This window comes from Salmo salar, chromosome ssa03 (genome assembly GCF_905237065.1).
Source record: "Salmo salar chromosome ssa03, Ssal_v3.1, whole genome shotgun sequence".
Classification (NCBI taxonomy): domain Eukaryota; kingdom Metazoa; phylum Chordata; class Actinopteri; order Salmoniformes; family Salmonidae; genus Salmo; species Salmo salar.
This window is the reverse complement of record NC_059444.1, coordinates 36,286,512-36,308,373: the sequence shown is the minus strand read 5'-3', so window position 1 is coordinate 36,308,373 and position 21,862 is coordinate 36,286,512. Positions and strand designations below refer to the sequence as shown.

The following is a 21,862-nucleotide window of genomic DNA, read 5'->3' as shown; positions in this document are numbered from 1 at the left end:
TTGTGGTCTTAGGTCTCTCTTTATGTAGTTTTGTGTCGTCTCTCTTGTTGTGATGTGTGTTTTGTCCTATATTTGTATTGAATTTATTTTTTATCTTTAATCCCCGTCCCCGCAGGAGGCCTTTTGCCTTTTGGTAGGCCTTCATTGTAAATAATAATTTGCTCTTAACTTGCCTAGTTAAATAAACATTTGTCTAAAGCACACAAACAAGTAATAGCGTTACTCCTTTCTGTTGACAGAACTGTTAACAGTGTTCGAGCTAGCCTCTGTGGACCTCATATCCACTGCTGTGCCCTTGAAAGATTATGAAAAGAACAGGATGGACTGAAGGACTGTGGTCACTCTCAGAGGCTCTTTGTCTTATGTGCCGCGAGAGCAATAAGTTACTCAGAGACAGAAGATCATTTTGTGACAATACAGGTCTATTTTGTTCCTCAAGTTTCTCTATCCCAAGCCGCCCCATGTCATTGACTATACGTCTAAACCAGCTGCAGGGAGCTAGAGTGGAACCATTCCTTTAAAGAAACACAGCAATAGTAGATACAAAAATGTCTTACTATTGTTAAGCATTAACTACTAATATTAAACAAATCAGGTAAATATGTAATTTCTATCTCACAGGACACAAGCACAAGTAAATAGTTACAGACACAAGAATTGACTGGCACACAGGCTTTAATATATCACATGGCTTTTATTGACTGGCACACAGGCTTTAATATACAGTGGGGAGAACAAGTATTTAATACACTGCCGATTTTGCAGGTTTTCCTACTTACAAAGCATGTAGAGGTCTGTAATTTTTAATCATAGGTACACTTCAACTGTGAGAGACGGAATCTAAAACAAAAACACAGAAAATCACATTGTATGATTTTTATGTAATTAATTAGCATTTTATTGCATGACATAAGTATTTGATACATCAGAAAATCAGAACTTAATATTTGGTACAGAAACCTTTGTTTGCAATTACAGAGATCATACGTTTCCTGTAGTTCTTGACCAGGTTTGCACACACTGCAGCAGGGATTTTGGCCCACTCCTCCATACAGACCTTCTCCAGATCCTTCAGGTTTCGGAGCTGTAGCTGGGCAATACGGACATTCAGCTACCTCCAAAGATTTTCTATTGGGTTCAGGTCTGGATACTGGCTAGGCCACTCCAGGACCTTGAGATGCTTCTTACGGAGCCACTCCTTAGTTGCCCTGGCTGTGCCACGACCCATCTTCAATGCTCTTACTGAGGGAAGGAGGTTGTTGGCCAAGATCTCACGATACATGGCCCCATCCATCCTCCCCTCAATACGGTGCAGTCGTCCTGTCCCCTTTGCAGAAAAGCATCCCCAAAGAATGATGTTTCCACCTCCATGCGTCACAGTTGGGATGGTATTCTTGGGGTTGTACTCATCCTTCTTCTTCCTCCAAACATGGCGAGTGGAGTTTAGACCAAAAAGCTCTATTTTTGTCTCATCAGACCACATGACCTTCTCCCATTCCTCCTCTGGATCATCCAGATGGTCATTGGCAAACTTCAGACGGGCCTAGACATGCGCTGGCTTGAGCAGGGGGACCTGGCGTGCGCTGCAGGATTTTAATCCATGACGGCGTAGTGTGTTACTAATGGTTTTCTTTGAGACTGTGGTCCCAGCTCTCTTCAGGTCATTGACCAGGTCCTGCCGTGTAGTTCTGGGCTGATCCCTCACGTTCCTCATGATCATTGATGCCCCACGAGGTGAGATCTTGCATGGAGCCCCAGACCGAGGGTGATTGACCGGCATCTTGAACTTCTTCCATTTTCTAATAATTGCGCAAATAGTTGTTGCCTTCTCACCAAGCTGCTTGCCTATTGTCCTGTAGCCCATCCCAGCCTTGTGCAGATCTACAATTTTATCCCTGATGTCCTTACACAGCTCTCTGGTCTTGGTCATTGTGGAGAGGTTGGAGTCTGTTTGATTGAGTGTGTGGACAGGTGTCTTTTATACAGGTAACGAGTTCAAACAGGTGCAGTTAATACAGGTAATGAGTGGAGAACAGAGGGCTTCTTAAAGAAAAACGAACAGGTCTGTGATAGCCGGAATTCTTACTGGTTGGTAGGTGATCAAATACTTATGTCATGCAATAAAATGCCGATGAATTACTTAAAAATAATACAATGTGATTTTCTGGATTTTTGTTTTAGATTCCGTCTCTCACAGTTGAAGTGTACCTTTAATAAAAATTACAGACCTCTAAATGCTTTGAAAGTAGGAAAACCTGCAAAATTGGCAGTGTATCAAATACTTGTTCTCCCCACTGTATCACATGGCATTTATTGACTGGCACACAGGCTTTAATATATCACATGGCTTTTATTGAACACTGGATTATATTCTCCCAAAACACTGATGTGGTAGGCACATTCTCAACAGGCACAGTGGAATAAAAAACTAAAAAGACATGTCATGTATCAGAAACAGCAGGAAGTAGAGAGAAGACAATGCAGCAAAAAGATGTCTCCATCTCTATGACAAAGTGGACCTTCTCATCCACAAGAGCAGACTGACACAGTAGTACAAACCAATGGGCCAGATTAAGGATAATACATGTAACTAACAACTTACTTTTTATTCTAAGATGTTTTTGGAGAGCCCATCGCCTACAGAGAATGAGTTATAGCAAACAAGTGTCAAACAGTAAGTGCGCATTACCTTTTGGATATATTCTTTCAACATACAATAAACTCTTGACAAAAAGCTTGGCAGAATATGAAAATATATTTTTTTAAATGTGAAAACAGGAATATAAAATAACCAAAAAGCTAGGCTAACATACAACTTAACATGAATTCCTAAACTTTAATTTTTTTCAAACATTGGAGCAGTGTGCAAATTTTCTAGGAATTACTTAAGGGTTTGATTGACTTTTTTTTGTTATTTCGTAACTCCAAACTAGGTAGGTGTGAGTTGTTCTGTACCCAGAATATTACATCTACTAACAGTATTGCATAATTTCTAAAAAGCCATGCTTATAAAAAAGACCATTCAAAGTTAAGATTTAACTATAGTAACATCAACATACTCAATAAATCCATCCTGTCTATGGAACACTGTGTTTTGTGTGTCAGATAATCAGAGATAGATCTTTTTTTAAGTTTTGGTCCATCTAATCTGAGTTCTTGGGTCCATAACACCATCATTGTGTAAGGATTTTTTCCTTTGCATGAAATACCACAGCAATCCCCTCAATGTATAGTCCTTCTCTGGCTGAGTAGGTGACTTCTGTCTGAACATTGATATATAAATGACACAAAACACAGTAAGCAATTTATTTCTTTACCTCTTCATTTCTACTCCTCAACCTCTCTCTACATTGTAATCAAATCAACTACCTCCCTCTTTCTTCCTCTCACACAGTAACAAACACCAGTCGGGCAGAGTAGATCAGGTCTGCCAGGTAGAGCACAAAGTTGACTGCAGTGAGCACAGCCACAGCCATCTGCTTGTCCCAGTCGCACAGCCCTGCATATCTGCCACAGTTATAGGGCCTGGAGGATCCCCCGTGCTTCTTGTCAAACTTAAAAATGGGCCAGATGATGGTGGCGGTGAGGTACATGGCGACAGCCAGTATGGCGTAGGCGGATAGGAAGCGGGCAAAGGGGAAAGGAAGGCAGCCGGTGCACTCACAGATACACAGCACTATAATGGCCGCCGACAGGATGAAACAGATGCAGTAGACGGCCAGGCACCACCTCAGTGCATTGTGAGAGTCGTAGGACACTGGGTCGCTGATGAAGACGAAGATGACGCAGGCTACAAAAGTCTCACACACCTTCAGCAGACCCGGGGCAGTGGCCATGTAACCTGCTACCTCTCCTGGCCTGGCTTTGCTGATGCTCACCTCACAAATGTAAGCGATGGTTGCCAGGCAGGAGAAAGACGGTGGCCACAATGCGGTAGTTGTGAGTCTCGCCATGGGAGGGCTGGCCCTTGAGGAAGTAGAGGGGGAAGATGATGGAGGCAGAGAGGCAGAGCAGGGAGGCGTAGCAGGCAAAGGTGATGGGGAAGTTCTTCCAGGAGACAGGGGCACGGGTCTGCAGGCCAAACAGCTCCACCAACAGCACCAGCAGGGTCCCTGCGAAGCTGAAGGCCCAGCAGAACACACACCAGTCCCCTGTGCCATGGGAGAGGTTGGCCCCATGGACGGTCACAGCAAAGGCCACACAGGAGAAGACCAGAGCACATAAACGCACCCAGAACAGGGGGTTGGAGTGCACCACCACTATCGGCATGATGGGATATGGATGATGCTTGACAAACTAGAATGGGTTAGATTAAAGTGAAAGGCTGAATAGGCTGGAGATGAGATATTTATGTGGAATACTGTAGGACTACTGTTCTTGGTGCATCTGGTGCAGAGGGATCTATAAGGAGACACAGAATTGAGAGCAGCTTCAGTAACAAAGAACAAATTAACAGAATGCATTCATATAAAAACAATGAAGTTCTAATAGCAAGAATTGATTCCATTATGGTTTTCATAAAACATTCGTGATGGTGTATCATATTTGACGACATGAGGGCACCAGCTGCATTTTTTTCCCAATATCTCCTTGTCAATGTAACATAATAATGGGTGACAATACACAAAAGTTGATCAATTCAATCATGGATTTTGCATTTTAAATACCATATACAGTTGAAGAAGTCGGAAATTTGCATACACTTAGGTTGGAGTCATTAAAACTCATTTTTCAACTACTCCACAAATTTCTTGTTAACAAACTATAGTTTTGGCAAGTCGGTTAGGGACATCTACTTTGTGCATGACACAAGTAATTTATCCAACAATTGTTTACAGACAGATTATTTCACTTATAATTCACTGTATCACAATTCCAGTGGGTCAGAAGTTTACATACACTAAGTTGACTGTGCCTTTAAACAGCTTGGAAAATTCCAGAAAACTATGTCATGACTTTAGAAGCTTCTGATAGGCTAATTGACATCATTTGAGTCAATTGGAGGTGTACCTGTGGACGTATTTCAAGGCCTACCTTCAAAATCAGTGCCTCTTTGCTTGACATCATGGGAAAATCAAAGAAATTAGCCAAGACCGCTGAAAAAAAAAATGTAGACCTCCACAAGTCTGGTTCATCCTTGGGAGCAATTTCCAAACACCTGAAGGTACCACGTTCATCTGTACAAACAATAGTACGCAAGTATAAACACCATGGGACCACGCAGCCGTCATACCGCTCAGGAAGGAGACACATTCTGTCTCCTAGAGAAGAACGTACTTTGGTGCGAAAAGTGCAAAATCAATCCCAGAACAACAGCGAAGGACCTTGTGAAGATGCTGTAGGAAACAGGTACAACATTATCTATATCCACAGTAGAACGAGTCCTATATCGACATAACCTGAAAGGCCACTCAGGGAGGAAGAAGCCACTGCTCCAATGAATGTAAACTTCTGACCCACTGGAATTGTGATACAGTGAATTATATGTGAAATAATCTGTCTGTAAACAATTGTAGGAAAAATTACTTGTGTCATGCACAAAGTAGATGTCCTAACCGACTTGGCAAAACTATAGTTTGTTAACAAGAAATGTGTGGAGTGGTTGAAAAATGAGTTTTAATGACTCCAACCTAAGTGTATGTAAACTTCTGACTTCAACTGTATAAGAGGGTGTGAAAGTATAGGTTCCTTCTTTTCAGTTTTATTCTCTGAGAAGGCTTTATCAGCTGAGGGAATCCTGTTCTATAAGTCAATGAGTCAGTGTCACTGGACATGCTTTTACCCCCACCCCCGCTTTTCAGACAGGCGTGGTGCTGAAAGAGACCCCCACCCGACCTCACAGCCAATCTGTCATCGGCCACTAACAGTCTCATTATCCAGAGACACTCAGGCCTGAGCAACTATTGCTCCCTCCCTCCCACTCCACCAAGCCACTCTCTCCTACAGTCCCCTCCACAAATGGTGAAGAGTCCATGCTCCCAGTTTACATAACTTAGGAGGGACTAAAAGAGACCTGTTTACATTAACAAAATGTCTTGTTCAAACAGCAGGGGACAGAGAGGGGGAGCAAGAGGGAAGGGATATGGATAGAGAGAAATAGAGGAAACAGACAGATGAATAAAGATTTTAAACTATGGACAAACTCAAAGTGAGAGTGACCAAAGCAGTCAGGCAGAAGAGGCTAGTTGAAGTAAGTAAAATGGGGAAATCCATGTGCCTTAAACTCAGAAAGGCATATTTTAAACACAATGATGAAGAGGAATAGCAGAGCAGTGAGTCACCTCCCTCTCTCATGCACCCTCCCTCTTGTAAGATTTTCCAACTTGGTGATTTCTCCCAGCTATGCAGACTACTGCCGAACTGCTAACTGAGTCAAAAGGTGCCAAGTCCCCTTTCCCGATCTCTCTTCTTTACATTTGACACTTTTACCTTCATAAATCTCTCTCTCTCTTTCTGTATCCCTCTCTTTCTGTCTCTCGATCAAAGAGAAACACTAATCATGTAAAGCACTTAAAATAAACCTATGGGAGGAAGTAATGGAAAAATCCATCCACTCCCAGCCAGTACTTGGTACTTATGAAATCATGTTAGGAAAATGGGTAAGCCACCTTTTAGGGGGTGGCATGGAAAAGACAGCTATTCCTTTAGAGAGGTGCTTAAAATAGGCTCACACATAGCCTGGACAGGAGGGGAAACAGGATATACAATAGCATACTTTTGCACAGTCACACACACACACAAGCTTGAGGGTGAAGAGGGCAGGCTCAGTGTTTGTTTGAGGCAGTGGTTACGAGCGTTGTCATGACACAACGTGGTTAACTCGATTTCACCCTTAATCCAGATAAAGAGCCATAGGCTCCCAGACTGCTAGGCATAGACACAAGGGACTCTAGTCTGTCAGCTAATGGTCCCACAATGGAGGGAGGGAGAAAGGGAGAGGGAGAAAAAGTGAGATAAGAGCACAATACAGTGATGTAAACTGTAGACACTGAATACTGTAATATTGTGATATTTTAGTCACTGAGGATGTTACAGAAATACACTAGGCCATGATGTACTGTATTGTTAAAACCAACGAGTCCAAAATGTTCACGGTGTTTCACCATGCTCCATAGGTGAGCTGGTCAGCTGCAACAATATAGGGGGAAATATTTGTGTTATAACACGTGTTCTGATCAAGAGTAGGGACTATAGGAACGCCTGCAACCACATTCCCATAAACTATCAGAGCCCTCATATTCAAAATATTCATCCGAAATCGGTTTACAACCTTCCTGTTATTCTGACAACTGTAGCGTACCGTTATCCTTCTGTTATTGTGGTTGCTCAATGACAACCACAGTCTGAATTGGGTGTGACGCTCAACTGTGCCGCGCCCTGGAGCTTCTCAGTGTTAGAACAAAACGAGTGTATCCCCCATCAAGTCATTCATATGAGGCAAAAGACATTTGAATGGCAAAACAGTTTTACAACACTGCAGAAGTTATTTTCTTGACTATCCCTGTGTCCAAAATACTTCTAGGCTATTTGATGTGCAAAATGGGATGTTTCAATTGCATAGTGTAGAAAGCTGACACTGGAAGTTAAACAACATTCCTGGAATTAGTATTTTTAATATACTGTGTTTAAACTATAAAAGGCATGCAATTAGGACACGTTTCAACAGGTTGTACAATTTGTAGTCGTCATGTTGAGAAACAAACTCTCGAATAGACCTCTATATTACACAATCTCAAATATAACACTGTGACCAAAATGTATTACCTTTGTTACGTTGTGGCTGCAATATCCTCTGTTCTCTCTCAGGATCTCCAAACGAATGGGCGTTTGCAAGCGTAGCTCTACTAGTCCGTTCTTCCTACAGTCATAGAAAAGCACATCCACACAGCACCCCGCCCAGTGCAAAACCAAATTAGGTATCAAATGTCGCCACCATCTTTCTACTGCGCGCCATCCCATCCCTCCTCCACGCAAAATTGCACTCGACTAACGAGGCTAGTTTCTAAGATGAATTGATTGTACGTTTTCTGTAGGCTACAAGTGAGTTGCCAAATTCTAGAAGTCTGGATCTGTGCCTCCTCCATCAATAGGTCACTATCTGATCACTATATTAACAACCTGAGATACACAGTGCCTTCAGCAAGTATTCACACGCCTTTAGATTTTCCACATTTTGTTGTGTTACAGCAAGCCTGGGCAATTATTTCCCACGGAGGGCCACATTAGAATATATTTTTGCCATCGCGGGCCAGAATCATATTACAGGATTATACATCATGTGTATGACTGTGTTGACAGATATCTACTGTAAATCACGTCCAGATATGCTACTTATTTTACTTGTTTAACGTGCACAGAAATAAATCACATCTATGTTCTCCTTTTGGTTGGTATTTTCATGATTAAACATGCAATGAACTACACGGAGGGAAAAGTACACTACATTCAGCACCAGAACTCTTGTTAACGGGTATGCACAAAAACAAGAAAGAGAGAGCCAAACATTTGGCAACTCACTTAAAATACTGAATCGGTATGAGCAGCGAAGTCTCTGATGGGGAGCGAAGTCAGGAAACGTTAAAGTTTCTGACGTCGCTATACGCAGGATTTCCGAAAGGTGAGTGAGTGAGTAAGAGATGATCTGTGCCTTGACTTGTTACATTTCATAACTGAAAATGTCTGTTCACATACATAGGTTGACCCAAACGGTACAAACATCTTCTGAGCATGACTCCTAAACTTTGGAAAGTTTTGTTCATCAAGAGATGCATAGATCCTCGTCACTGACATTGGAGAACTATTCAAAACAATCACTGCATCAGACTGAAGATCGATAAACTCAAGTTGCAGCTCAGTTATGCACATTTTAAGGTGAAAGTAGAAGAAAGGGAACAGACCAGTAGCGTCGGAAGGTGGGTGAGATTGTTGGCTTCTACTTGGCGGGTCAGGAGTAATTTTCCCTTGAGGCTTTGACAAGGCTGTACATCTGATGTTCAAAAAGGCAAAAAAACCAAAAAAAACACCCTACATTCAGTGTCTACTTTCCTTTTCTTTTAAATCTTTGAAAAACTCATTTTTGCGCAATTTCTAGCTTCCTACTAGTTGTAACTGACGTGTGTCAGCCACTGTCTGTCCTCGTGCAGTTGTTATTTATACGTGCCTTCAAAATACATGTCCCACAAGCGGTGGGAGTTAAAACCATTACACAAAGACGAGTATTCATTGGGCTTTTAATTTGAAAAACAAATACGCTTACGCTCGCAAATTCTTTACGTAATTTGAGCATTATTCCGCGGGCCGTATTGAATTAGGTCGGGGGCGGAATCGCCCAGGCCTTTGTTACAGTATGCATTTCAAAATTCAAAAGGCACTCGCACATCTGAGAAATCTTATTGCAGGTGCATGGCAACAGTTGAAACAGGATGAAGGAAAAAGGAAACCGCACACTGCTCTTGATAGTATCACTGATATTTAATAATCTTACGTATCGGCCTCACGGCCTTCGTCAGAGCCGTGAGCCGATTTAAAGTGGATTAAATTGAGATTTTGTGTCACTGGCCTACACACAACGCCCCATAATGTAAAAGAGGAATTATCATTTTTGAATTTTTTTACAAATTAATTACAAATGAAAAGGGGAAATGTATTCAACCACTTTGTTAATGAAAGCCACATAATAAGTTGCATGGACTGAGTGCAATAATAGTGTTTAAAATGATTCAATGACTATCTCATCTCTGTACCCCACATACAATTATGTGTAAGGTCCCTCAGTTGAGCAGTGAATTTCAAACACAGATTCAACCACAAAGTCTAGGTAGGTTTTCCAATGCAACGCAAAGGGCACCTATTGGTAGATGGGTAACAAATAAAAAGCAGACGTTGAATATCCCTTTGAGCATGGTGAAGTTATTAATTACACTTTGGATGGTGTATAAATACACCCAGTCACTACAAAGATACAGGCGTCCTACCTAACTCAGTTGCTAGGAGAGGAAGGAAACCGCTCAGGGATTTCACCAAGAGGCCCATGGTGACTTAAACAGTTAGAGTGTAATGGCTGTGATAGAAAACTGAGGATGGATCAACAACATTGTAGTTACTCCACAATACTAACCTAAACGACAGAGTGAAAAGAAGGAAGCCTGTACAGAAAAAAAACTATTACAAAACATGCATCCTGTTTGTAATAAGGCACTAAAGTAAAACTGTTAAAAATTTGGCAAAGGAATAAGCTTTATGTCCTGAATACAAAGTGTAAGGTTTGGGGCAAATCCAACACAACACATCACTGAGTACCACCCTTCATATTTTCAACCATGGTGGTGGCTGCATCGTGTTGTGGGTATGCTTGTCATCAGCAGGGACTCGGGATTTTTTTAGGATGACAATAAACAGAATAGAGCTAAGCATAGACAAAATTCATGGAGGAAAACCTGGTTCAGTCTACTTTCCAACAGACACTGGGAGACAAATTCACCTTTCAGTAATAACTTAAAAGACAAGGCCAAATATACACTGGAGTTGCTTACCAAGATGACATTGAATGTTCCTGAGTGGCCTAGTTACAGTTTTGACTTAAATTGCCTTAAAATGTATGGCAAGACTTGAAAATGGCTGTCTAGCAATGAACAACCAACTTGACAGAGCTAGAACAATTTTTAAAAGAACAATGTGCAAATATTATACAATCCAGGTTTGCAAAGCTCTTAAAGACTTACCCAGAAAGACTCACAGCTGTAATCGCTGCCAAAGGTGATTCTAACATGTATTGACTCAGGGGTGTGAATCCTTAGGCTGAATTAGATATCTGTATTTCATCGTCAATACATTTGCAAACACTTCTAAATACATGTTTTCACTTTGTCATTATGGGGTATTGTGTGTAAATGGGTGAAACAAAATCTATTTAATCAATTTTGAATTCAGGCTGTAACAACAAAATGTGGATTAAGTCAAGGGGTATGAATACTCTCTAAGGCAATGTAAATTAATGAAAATAATTACAGGTTTCTTCATTCAATTGATTGTCATTTAGTTATTACAGTTTCATTTGGCATAATGGTTCATATTTATAGCAGGCAGTGTCCTTCAATTTATAATATTACATCTATAGCCTAAAACAACATGTTATCAGTCAATGGCTACCAAGAAATTATTTTGCTGGTACTTATTTGTTGTTCACATTATTTGTATATGTTGCTAAGAAACAGACAGTTCCCATGGAAACCACTATTTATTTACTACCCTAATGACTAGTTACTCAGAAACAGACTGAAGGCATCTGAAGTTTTACAAAGCTGCACCACAAGTATGCAAGCACACACACAACACTCTCACACACACCACATGCACAATAGTGCCTGTTTGCAACTAAGGACTATGTCCACGAGTCCACAAGAACACCTGAGCCCTATACTACTGATGTAGTTTCAAGTTTTATTGTCACGTGGCACACAAGTACAGTGAAATGCCTCTTGCAAGTTCAACTTTGGATTAAAAATATTTAACTAGGAAGGTCAGTTAAGAACAAATTCTTATTTACAATGACGGCCTACCAAAAGGAAAAAGGCCTCCTGTGGGTATTAGGTCTGGGATAAAAAAAAAAGAAGATATAGGACAAAAACACACATCACGACTAGAGACACCACAACACTACATAAAGAGAGACCTAAGACAACAACATGGCATGGCAGCAACACATGACAACACAGAATGGTAGCAACACAATATGACAGCAGCACAACATGGTAGCTGCACAAAATATGGTACAAACATTATTTGGCAGAGACAACAGCACAAAGGCAAGAAGGTAGAAACAACAATACATCATGTGAAGCAGCCACAACTGTTAGTAAGTGTCCATGATTGAGTCTTTGAATGAAGAGATGGGGATAAAACTGTCGAGTTTGAGTGGTTTTTTGCAGCTCGTTCCAGTCGCTAGCCACAGCAAACTGAAAAGAGGATGTGTGTGCTTTGGGGACCTTTAACAGAATGTGACTGGCAGAACTGGTGTTGTATGTGGGCTCCCGAGTGGCGCAGTGGTCTCTAGCACTGCATCTCAGTGCTAGAGGTGTCACTACAGACCCTGGTTCGATTCCAGGCTGTATCACAACCGGCTGTGATTTGGAGTCCCATAGGGCGGCGCACAATTGGCCCAGTGTCGTCCGGGTTAGGGTTTGGCCGGGGTAGGCCATCATTGTAAATATGCATTTGTTCTTAACTGACTTGACTACTTAAATAAAAGGATAAATAAAATACAAATATAATACAAATGTGGAGGATGAGTGCTGCAGTAGGTATCCCAGATAGGGGGGAGTGAGGCCTAAGAGGGTTTTATAAATAAGCATCGACCAGTCAATCAATCAAATGTATTCATGTAAAGCCCTTTTTACATCAGCCCATGTCACAAAGTGCTGAACAGAAACCCAGCCTAAAACCTCAAACAGCAAGCAATGCAGGTGTAGAAGCACAGAAAAACTAGAAAGGCAGGAACCTAGGAAGAAACCTAGAGAGGAACCAGGCTATGAGGGGTGGCCAGTCCTCTTCTGGCTGTGCCGGGTAGAGATTATAACAGTACATGGCCAAGATGTTCAAACACTTATAGATGACCAGCAGGGTCAAATAATAATAATCACAGTGGTTGTAGAGGGTGCAACAGGTCAGCAACTCAGGAGTAAATGTCAGTTGGCTTTTCATAGCCGATCATTCAGAGTTAGAGACAGCAGGTGTGGTAGAGAGAAAGAGTAGAAAACATCAGGTCCGGGACAAGGTAGCACGTACAGTGAACAGGTCAGGGTTCCATAGCCGCAGGCAGAACAGTTGAAACTGGAGCAGCAGCACGACCAGGTGGACTGGGGACAGCAAGGAGTCATCAGGCCAGATAGTCCTTAGGCATGGCCCTAGGGCTCAGATCCTCAGAGAAGAGAAAGAAAGAGAGAATTAGAGGGAGCATACTTAAAATTCACACAGGACACCGGATAAGACAGGATAAATACTCCAGATATAACAGACTGACCCTAGCCCCCGACACAAACTATTGCAGCATAATTACTGGAGGCTGAGACAGGAGGTGGTCGGGAGACACTGTGGCCCCGACCGACTATATCCCCAGACAAGGCCAACCAGGCAGGATATAACCCCACCCACTTTTCCAAAGCACAGCCCCCACACCACTAGTGGGATATCTTCAACCACCAACTTCAAGCAGCCGAGTATAGCCCACAAAGATCTCCCCCACGGCACTAACCCGAGGGGGGCGTCAACCCGAACAGGAAGATCACGTCAGTGACTCAACCCACTCAAGTGACGCACCCCTCCTAGGGACAGCATGGAAGAGCACCAGTAAGCCAGTGACTCAGCCCCTGTAATAGGGTTAGAGGCAGAGAATCTCAGTGGAGAGAGGGGAACTGGCCAGGCAGAGACAGCAAGGAAAGACAGCAGTTCGTCACTCCAGTGACTTTCCGTTCACTTTCACACCCCTGGGCCAGACTACACTCAATCATAGGACCTACTGTAGAGATGAGTCTTCAAATTCTAGGGACAATTAGGAGGCCTGCGTCTTGTGACCGTCTTGTGACCGTAGCGTATGTGTAGGTATGAACGGCAGGACCGAATCGGAGTGACAGGTAGGAGCAAGCCCATGTAATTCTTTGTAGGTTAGCAGTAAAACCTTGAAATCAGCCCTTAACAGGAAGCCACTGTAGAGAGGCTAGCATTGGAGTAATATGATCACATTTTTTGGTTCTAGTCAAGATTCTAGCAGCCGTGTTTAGCACTAACTGAAGTTTATTTAGTGCTTTATCCGGATAGCCGGAAAGAAGAGCATTGCAGTAATCTAATCTAGAAGTGACAAAAGCATGGATAACGTTTTCTGCATAAATCTTGGACAGAAAGTTTCAGATTTTTGCAATGCTATGTAGATGGCAAAAAGCTGTCCTTGAAACAGTCTTGATATGCTCGTCTAAAGAGAGATCAGGGTCCAGAGTAACGCTGAGGTCCTTCACAGTTTTATTTGAGATGACTGTACAACCATCAAGATTAATTGTCAGATCCAACAGAAGATCTCTGTTTTGTCCGACATGAGGTCGAAGAAATTGTCCGTAGAGCTCTGAGCCCGGAATGTGTCGAGGCACAGATCTGGGGAAGGTTACCAAAACATTTCTGCAGCATTGAAGGTCCCCATTCTTAAATGGAAGAAGTTTGGAACCACCAAGAATCTTCCTAGAGCTGGCTGTCCGGCCAAACTGAGCAATCAAGGGAGAAGGGCCTTGGTCAGGGAGGTGACCAAAAACCCGATGGTCACTCTGACAGAGCTCTAGAATTCCTCTATGGAGATGGTCATTCTGGAAGGTTCTCCCATCTCTGCAGCACTCCACCAATTAGGCTTTTATGGTAGAATGGCCTGACAGAAGCCACTCCTCATTAAAAAGGCACATGACAGCCTACTTGGAGTTTGCCAAAAGGCACCTAAAGACTGTCAGACCATGAGAAACAAGATTCTCTGGTCTGATGAAACCAAAATTGAACTCTTTGGCCTGAATGCCAAGCGTAATGTCTGGAGAAAACCTGGCACCATCCCTACAGTGAAGCATGGTGGTGGCAGCAATCATGCTGCAGGGACTGGGAGACTAGTCTAAAAATGGTCAAAGACTCCAGCCACCCTAGTCATAGAGAGAACAGTCTGTTACTGCATGGCAAGCGGTACTGGAGCGCCAAGTCTAGGTCCAACAGGCTTCTAAACAGCTTCTACCCCCAAGCCATAAGACTTCTGAACAGCTAATCAAATGGCTACCCAGACTATTTGCATTGATGCCCCCCTCCCCCTCTTCTACGCTGCTGCTACTCTGTTATTATCTATGCACAGTCACTTTAGTAACTCTACCTACATATTACTTTGACACCGGTGCCCCCGCACATTGACTCTGTACTGGTACCCCCTGTATATAGCCCCGCTATTGCTATTTACTGCTGTTCTTTAATGATTTATTCTTATCTTTAGATAAGATGAACGTAGCAAAGTATAGAGAGATCCTTGATGAAAACCTGCTCCAGTGCGCTCAAAACCTCAGACTGGGGCAAAGGTTCACCTTCCAATAGGACAACGACCCTAAGCACACGGCCAAGACAACGCAGGAGGGGCTTCGGAACAAGACTCTGAATGTCCTTGAGTGGCCCAGCCAGAGCCCGGACTTGAACCTGATCGAACATCTCTGGAGAGAACTGAAAATACCTGTGCATCAACGCTCCCCATCCAACCTGAGAGCTTGAGAGGTTCTGCAGAGAAGAATGGGAGACTCGCCAAATACAGGTGTGCCAAGCTTGTAGCGTCATACCCAAGAAGACTCAAGGCTGAAATCGCTGCCAAATAAAGTAAAGTATCTGAATACTTATGTAAATGTGATTATTTTAAAATTTTTATAAATTAGCAAAAATGTCTAAAAACCTGTTTTAAAAAAATGAACTGTCATTATGGGGTATTGTGTGTAGATTGATAAGGGAAAAAAACAATTTCATCAATTTTAGTATAAGGCTGTAACCTAACAAAATGTGGAAAAAGTCAAGGGGTCTGAATACTTTCCGAAGGCACTGTAAATGGATGAGAAAGCTTCCTACTGCCTGAGCTATGTTGTTGATGTAAATTGAGAAGAGCGTGGGGCATAGGATCAAGCCTTGGGGTACTCCCTTGGTGACAGGCAATGGTTGAGACAGCAGATGTTCTGACTTTATACACTGCACTCTTTGAGAGAGGTAGTTAGCAAACCATGCCAAAGACCCTCAGAGACACCAATAGTCCTTAGCCGTCCCACTAGAATGGAATGGTCAACCGTATGAAAAGCTTTGGCCAAGGCAATAAAAATAGTAGCACAACATTGCTTAGAATCTAGGGCAATGGTGACATAATTTAGGACCTTTAAATGTTGCAGTGACACATCCATAACCTGAGCGGAAACCAGATTGCATACCAGAAAGAATACTATAGACTTCAAGAAAGCCAGTCAGTTGATTATTGACACGTTTTTCCAACAGTTATGATAAACAGGGCAAAATAGAAATTTGTCTATAACAGTTAGGATAAGCTTGATCTCCCCCTTTAAATAAAGGACGCACTGTGGCTGCCTTCCAAGCAATGGGAACCTCCCCAGAGAGGAGAGACAGGTTAAAAAAAGTCAGAGATAGGCTTGGCGATGATAGGGGCTGCGACCTTAAAGAAGAAAGGATCTAAAACAACTGACCCAGATGTTTTTTTTTGGGGGGGGTCAAGTTTAAGGAGCTCCTTTAGCACCTCTGACTCAGTGACTACCTGCAGGGAGAAACTTTGTAGCGGGGCAGGGGAAAAAGAGGGAGGAGCATCGGGGCTAGTCACATTAGAAGGGGTAGGAGATGAGGAAATGTTGGACAGGCAATGAGGCATGGCTGAGTCAAATAGGAATCCTGACTTAATGAAGTGGTAATTAAAGAGCTCAGCCATGTGCTCCTTGTCAATAACAACCACATCATTAACATTAAGGGACATGGGCAGCTGTGAGGAGGAGGGTTCATTCTCCAGGTCTTTAACCGTTTTCCAGAACTTCTTGGGGTTAGACCCACAGAGAGAGAACTGGTATCGCGAAAATGTCTCACCTTTTCTGAGGACCAATTAAAATCAGATTACGTCCCTCTTGCAAAAACTGCATCCTCATCCACTTAATTTGCAGAATACAACTGATTCAATATTTTGAATCGTTTTTTGTGTGTTAAAAAATAGTAACGTTAAAATCACATTACACATTTTGTAATGACAAATGCATTTGAAACTTCATGCACAGTAAAACATTTGTATGACTTATTATTTTATTTATAGGAGTGGAAAAAAGGTGCTTGTGCATTGATAATGTCATGACTTGCCAGTCCTGTGATGGAGATCGGGCGTGCCGGCTAAGCTAAGGTCTAAAGACCCTCCCCAATTTTATGATGGTCATAAATACCTTTCCTTGCCAAGCAGTATGGAGGGAGAGACCTAAGTAGAACAAAGGATCTTCTCCTGCCAAAACTCCTACATCCCCAAAATTTGAGAATTAAACTATATTTCAGTTTGAGAATGTGTTAATGGTCAGCGGAGACTAAAATAACCCTCATGTCGAATTTGTTTTTATGTTGTGACATCATGAAAGACAGTATAACCACATAATTGTATCTCTGTCTACACTTCTCAATTATGAGGTTTGCATCTGAATGTTGTATAAAATTAAAGATTAAGTATCAGAATACTTTTGAAAAGATAGAAATGTGACTGAAGTCTTCTAAATGAGAAAAATGTTTTTTCATGTAAAGTTTATCCAGTCAGTAACCAAGCCCACGTGAGCACAGACATTATGCCAAACGTAATGGAACACTCTTCCCCCCCCCCAAGTGTTTAAAAGGACTCGCTGAAAATGAACATGTTAGACCAGTTACGTGCAGCGCCAGCTGAATAAGTTACAAATGGTTAATAAATCTACCATTCTATAGACCAAGCAGACTAAGGTGTGAGCCGGATGTTGCAAAATGGTTTTAAACTACAACTCCACCAAAGGACAAGACCAGAGAATGTGAGGACGCTGGTCCCCACGTTGAAATGGTTACGTCTATAGACCAAGTTGAATGTTGCAAAATGGTTATAAACTATTGATCACTACAGAAAAAGCAAATCCTAGTCGCGTTATCAGTCTGCAGCTGAAAACGTACGTAGCCTAGGACGAGAACACCGGCAACCTCTGAAGCATTCTAACGAGATCAACTCTATAAACTACTGTACAGGGTACGTCAAAGTATCAATTGTTACCACCACCACGACCTCTACCTAAGGACATGGTGATCTCTGGTGCCTGAACCAGAGTCGTACACCCAACACCTCCGAGACCAAAGGATTTGGACGATCAAGGCCAGCTCAATCGTAAATATATCAATTGCATTCTCTTTTTCCAAATGAGCAGTTATTAGAGTGCTTAAGATTTTGTATTTTCATGAGCGTAGCTTCCCAATGTCTGATAGATAACTCCTTTGTCTCCCTTCCTCCTCTCTCTGAATTCGCCACCGTGTTATAACAACTGTCCTGTTTTGTTAGTCTTCTAGAAACTATTTACTGTATAATGTTAGTGTGTATTCTGTAATTGTTTAATTAGTTAGTAAATACATAATTGACCCAATTTGTGTATCGCTGATTCATCAATAAAGTAGGGTTTGTGCAGACTACAAGAAAGTATAACGTTCAGAATGTATGATGAGGTAATAATACATTAATAAGTTTACTGTCGATAAGATGAAAATATCTGAAGATATGGGTTGGCGCCCCCCCCCCTGGGTTGTGCCATGGCGGAGATCGTTGTGGGCTATACTCGGCCTTGTCTCAGGATGGTAGGTTAGTGGTTGGAGATATCCCTCCAGTGGTGTGGGGGCTGTGCTTTGGCAAAGTGGGTGGGGTTATATCCTGCCTGTTTGGCCCTGTCCGGGGGTATCATCGGATGGGGCCACAGTGTCTTCTGATCCCTCCTGTCTCAGCCTCCAGTATTTATGCTGCAGTAGTTTATGTGTCGGGGGGCTAGGGTCAGTCTGTTACATCTGGAGTATTTCTCTTGTCTTATCCGGTGTCCTGTGTGAATTTAAATATGCTCTCTCTAATTCTCTCTTTCTGTCTTTCTCTCGGAGGACCTGAGCCCTAGGACCATGCCTCAGGACTACCTGGTATGATGACTCCTTGCTGTCCCCAGTCCACCTGGCCGTGCTGCTGCTCCAGCTTCAACTGTTCTGCCTGCGGCTATGGAACCCTGACCTGTTCACCGGACGTGCTTGTTGCACCCTCGACAACTACTATGATTATTATTATTTGACCATGCTGGTCATTTATGAACATTTTAACATCTTGACCATGTTCTGTTATAATATCCACCCTGCACAGCCAGAAGAGGACTGGCCACCCCTCATAGCCTGGTTCCTCTCTAGGTTTCTTCCTAGGTTTTTGGCCTTTCTAGGGAGTTTTTCCTAGGGAGTTTTTCCTAGCCACCGTGCTTCTTTCACATGCTTTGCTTGCTGTTTGGGGTTTTAGGCTGGGTTTCTGTACAGCACTTTGAGATATCAGCTGATGTACGAAGGGCTATATAAATAAATTTGATTTGATTTGAAGAGAGTTACATTCCGGAAATAGTAACTAAACATTTTCCTGTGGTGCCCCGACTTCATAGTTAAGTCATGTTTACATGATTAGTTTAATCATGTAATAATTACACATAGAGAATTGATTTTATAATATAACAGTCTTCACTTTAATGATAGTCAAGACACGACAATAACCACACCAAAGCACAAAGTAATAAAATAAAGACAGCACATCTGAAAGTCCATTTTACATGATAGCCTGCTCAATTTGCAACGAAACTTTTCTTTCATTTAGATTTTGGCACAAATGAAAATGTGCTACTGACTTTCCCATGGATTGATGTTTCAGCTATAGAAATAAGAATAAATAAAAAAGGACATCTCCACTCAAGTCAATGATATGGGGTGGATATAAGGTGGAGTAATGGGTGGACTGGCTGCCATTTTGAGTGTACCCATGCCAGGAAGTTAAAGCAGGAAGTGTACCCTTCAATCTGTGCTGTGCTATCAGAGCATGCGCAGACCAGCTGGCTGGTGTGTTTACGGACATATTCAATCTCTCCCTATCCCAGTCTGCTGTCCCCACATGCTTCAAGATGGCCACCATTGTTCCTATACCCAAGAAGACAAAGGTAACTGAACTAAATGACTATCGCCCCGTAGCACTCACTTCTGTCATCATGAAGTGCTTTGAGAGGCTAGTTAAGGATCATATCACATCCACCTTACCTGCCACCCTAGACCCACTTCAGTTTGCGTACCGCTCCAATAGGTCCACAGACAACACAATCGCCATCACACTGCCCTATCCCATCTGGACAAGAGGAATACCTATGTAAGAATGCTGTTCATTGACTACAAGCTCATCATTAAGCTTGAGGCCCTGGGTCTCAACCCCACCCTGTGCAATTGGGTCCTGGACTTCCTGACAGGCCACCCCAGGTGGTGAAGGTAGGAAACAACATGTCCACTTCGCTGATCCTCAACACTGGGGCCCCACAAGGGTCCGTGCTCAGCCCCCACCTGTACTCCCTGTGTAACCGGTGTGAAATGGCTAGCTAGTAAGCGGGGTGCACGCTAATAGCGTTTCAAATCGGTGACGTCACTTGCTCCGAGACTTTGAAGTAGTTGTTTCCCTTGCTCTGCAAGGGCCGCGGCTTTTGTGGAGCGATAGGTAACGATGCTTTGTCAGTTGTTGGTTCGAGCCCAGGTAGGGGCGAGGAGAGGGACGGAAGCAAAACTGTTACACCTGTTCATCCATGACTGCGTGGCCATGCACGCCTCCAACTCAATCATCAAGTTTGCAGACGACACAACAGTAGTAGGCTTGATTACCAACAACGACGAGACAGGCTATGGTGTAAGGAAAACAACCGCTCACTCAACGTCAACAAAACAAAGGAGATGATCGTGGACTTCAGGAAACAGCAGAGGGAGCACCCCCTATCCACAACTACAGGACAGCAGTGGAAAAGATAGAAAGTTTAAAGTTCCAGCGTACACATCGCTGACAAACAGAAATGGTCCACCTACACAGACAGCGTGGTGAAGAAAGCACAACAGTGCCATCAAACTGCAACAGCGCATCTTCAACGCCAGGAGGCTGAAGAAATTGGCCTTGTCACCTAAAACCATCAAATTTTTACCGATGCACAATTGAGAGCATCCTGTCGGACTGCATCACCGCCTGGTACGGCAACTGCACCACCCATAACCACAGGGCTCTCCAGAGGGTGGTGCGGTCTGCACACCGCATCACCGGGGGCAAACTATCTACCTTCCAGGACACCTACAGCACCTGATGTCACAGGAAGGCCAAAAAGATCAACGACAACAACCACCCGAGCCACTGTCAGTACAGGTGCATCAAAGCTCGGACCGAGAGACAGAAGCTGTTTTTCAATCTGAAGGCCATCAGACTGTTAAACAGCCATCACTAACACAGTGAGGCTGCTGCCTACATACAGACTTGAAATCACTGGCCACTTTAATAAATGGATCACTAGTCACTTTAATAATGCCACTTTAATAAATGTTTACATACCTTTCATTACTCATCATATGTATATACTGTATTTTATACCATCTATTGCATCTATGCTGCTCGGTCATGGCTCATCCATATATTTATATGCATATATTCTTATTTCATTCCTTTACGTAGATTTGTGTGTATTAGGCAGTTGTTGTGGAATTGTCAGATTACTTGTTAGACATTGCTGCACTGTCGGAACTAAAAGCACAAGCATTTTGCTACACTCGCAATAACATCTGCTAACCATGTGTATGTGACCAATAAAATTTGATTTGATTTTTTGAGACAACTCAACTGACATTACAAAACATACATTCCATTGCATTGCATGAGCCACATCAGTTCGCATCATTTGAATTAACATTCTACATTACCATGGCAATCCAGCATCAGTTGACAAAACTGATGCTGGATCGCTACCAGAACCTGCCCGCCGTCCAGCATCACTACTCTGGACGGTTCTGACTTAGAATATGTGGGCATCTACAAATACCTAGGTGTCTGGTTAGACATTAAACTCTCCTTCCAGACTCACATTAAGCATCTCCAATCCAAAATTAAATCTAGAATCGGCTTCCTATTTCGCAACAAAGCATCCTTCACTCATGCTGCCAAACATACCCTCGTAAAACTGACTATCCTACCGATCCTTGAGTTCGGCGATGTCATTTACAAAATAGCCTCCAACACTCTACTCAGCAAATTGGATGCAGT

At 42.7% G+C, this 21,862-nt stretch overlaps 1 protein-coding gene across 1 annotated transcript; it reads right to left on the bottom strand.

Annotated features, from left to right (window-relative positions):
• Window positions 1-2,330: 2,330 nt before the first annotated feature.
• On the bottom strand, window positions 2,331-9,179 carry LOC106600384 (myeloid-associated differentiation marker homolog). Its single transcript, XM_014191690.2, is given in 4 exon segments — window positions 2,331-3,914; window positions 3,916-4,401; window positions 7,765-7,858; window positions 8,898-9,179. Coding segments are annotated over 2 exon segments (882 nt in total). The 5' UTR covers window positions 4,270-4,401; window positions 7,765-7,858; window positions 8,898-9,179; the 3' UTR covers window positions 2,331-3,386.
• Between the last annotated feature and the right edge of the window lie 12,683 nt (window positions 9,180-21,862).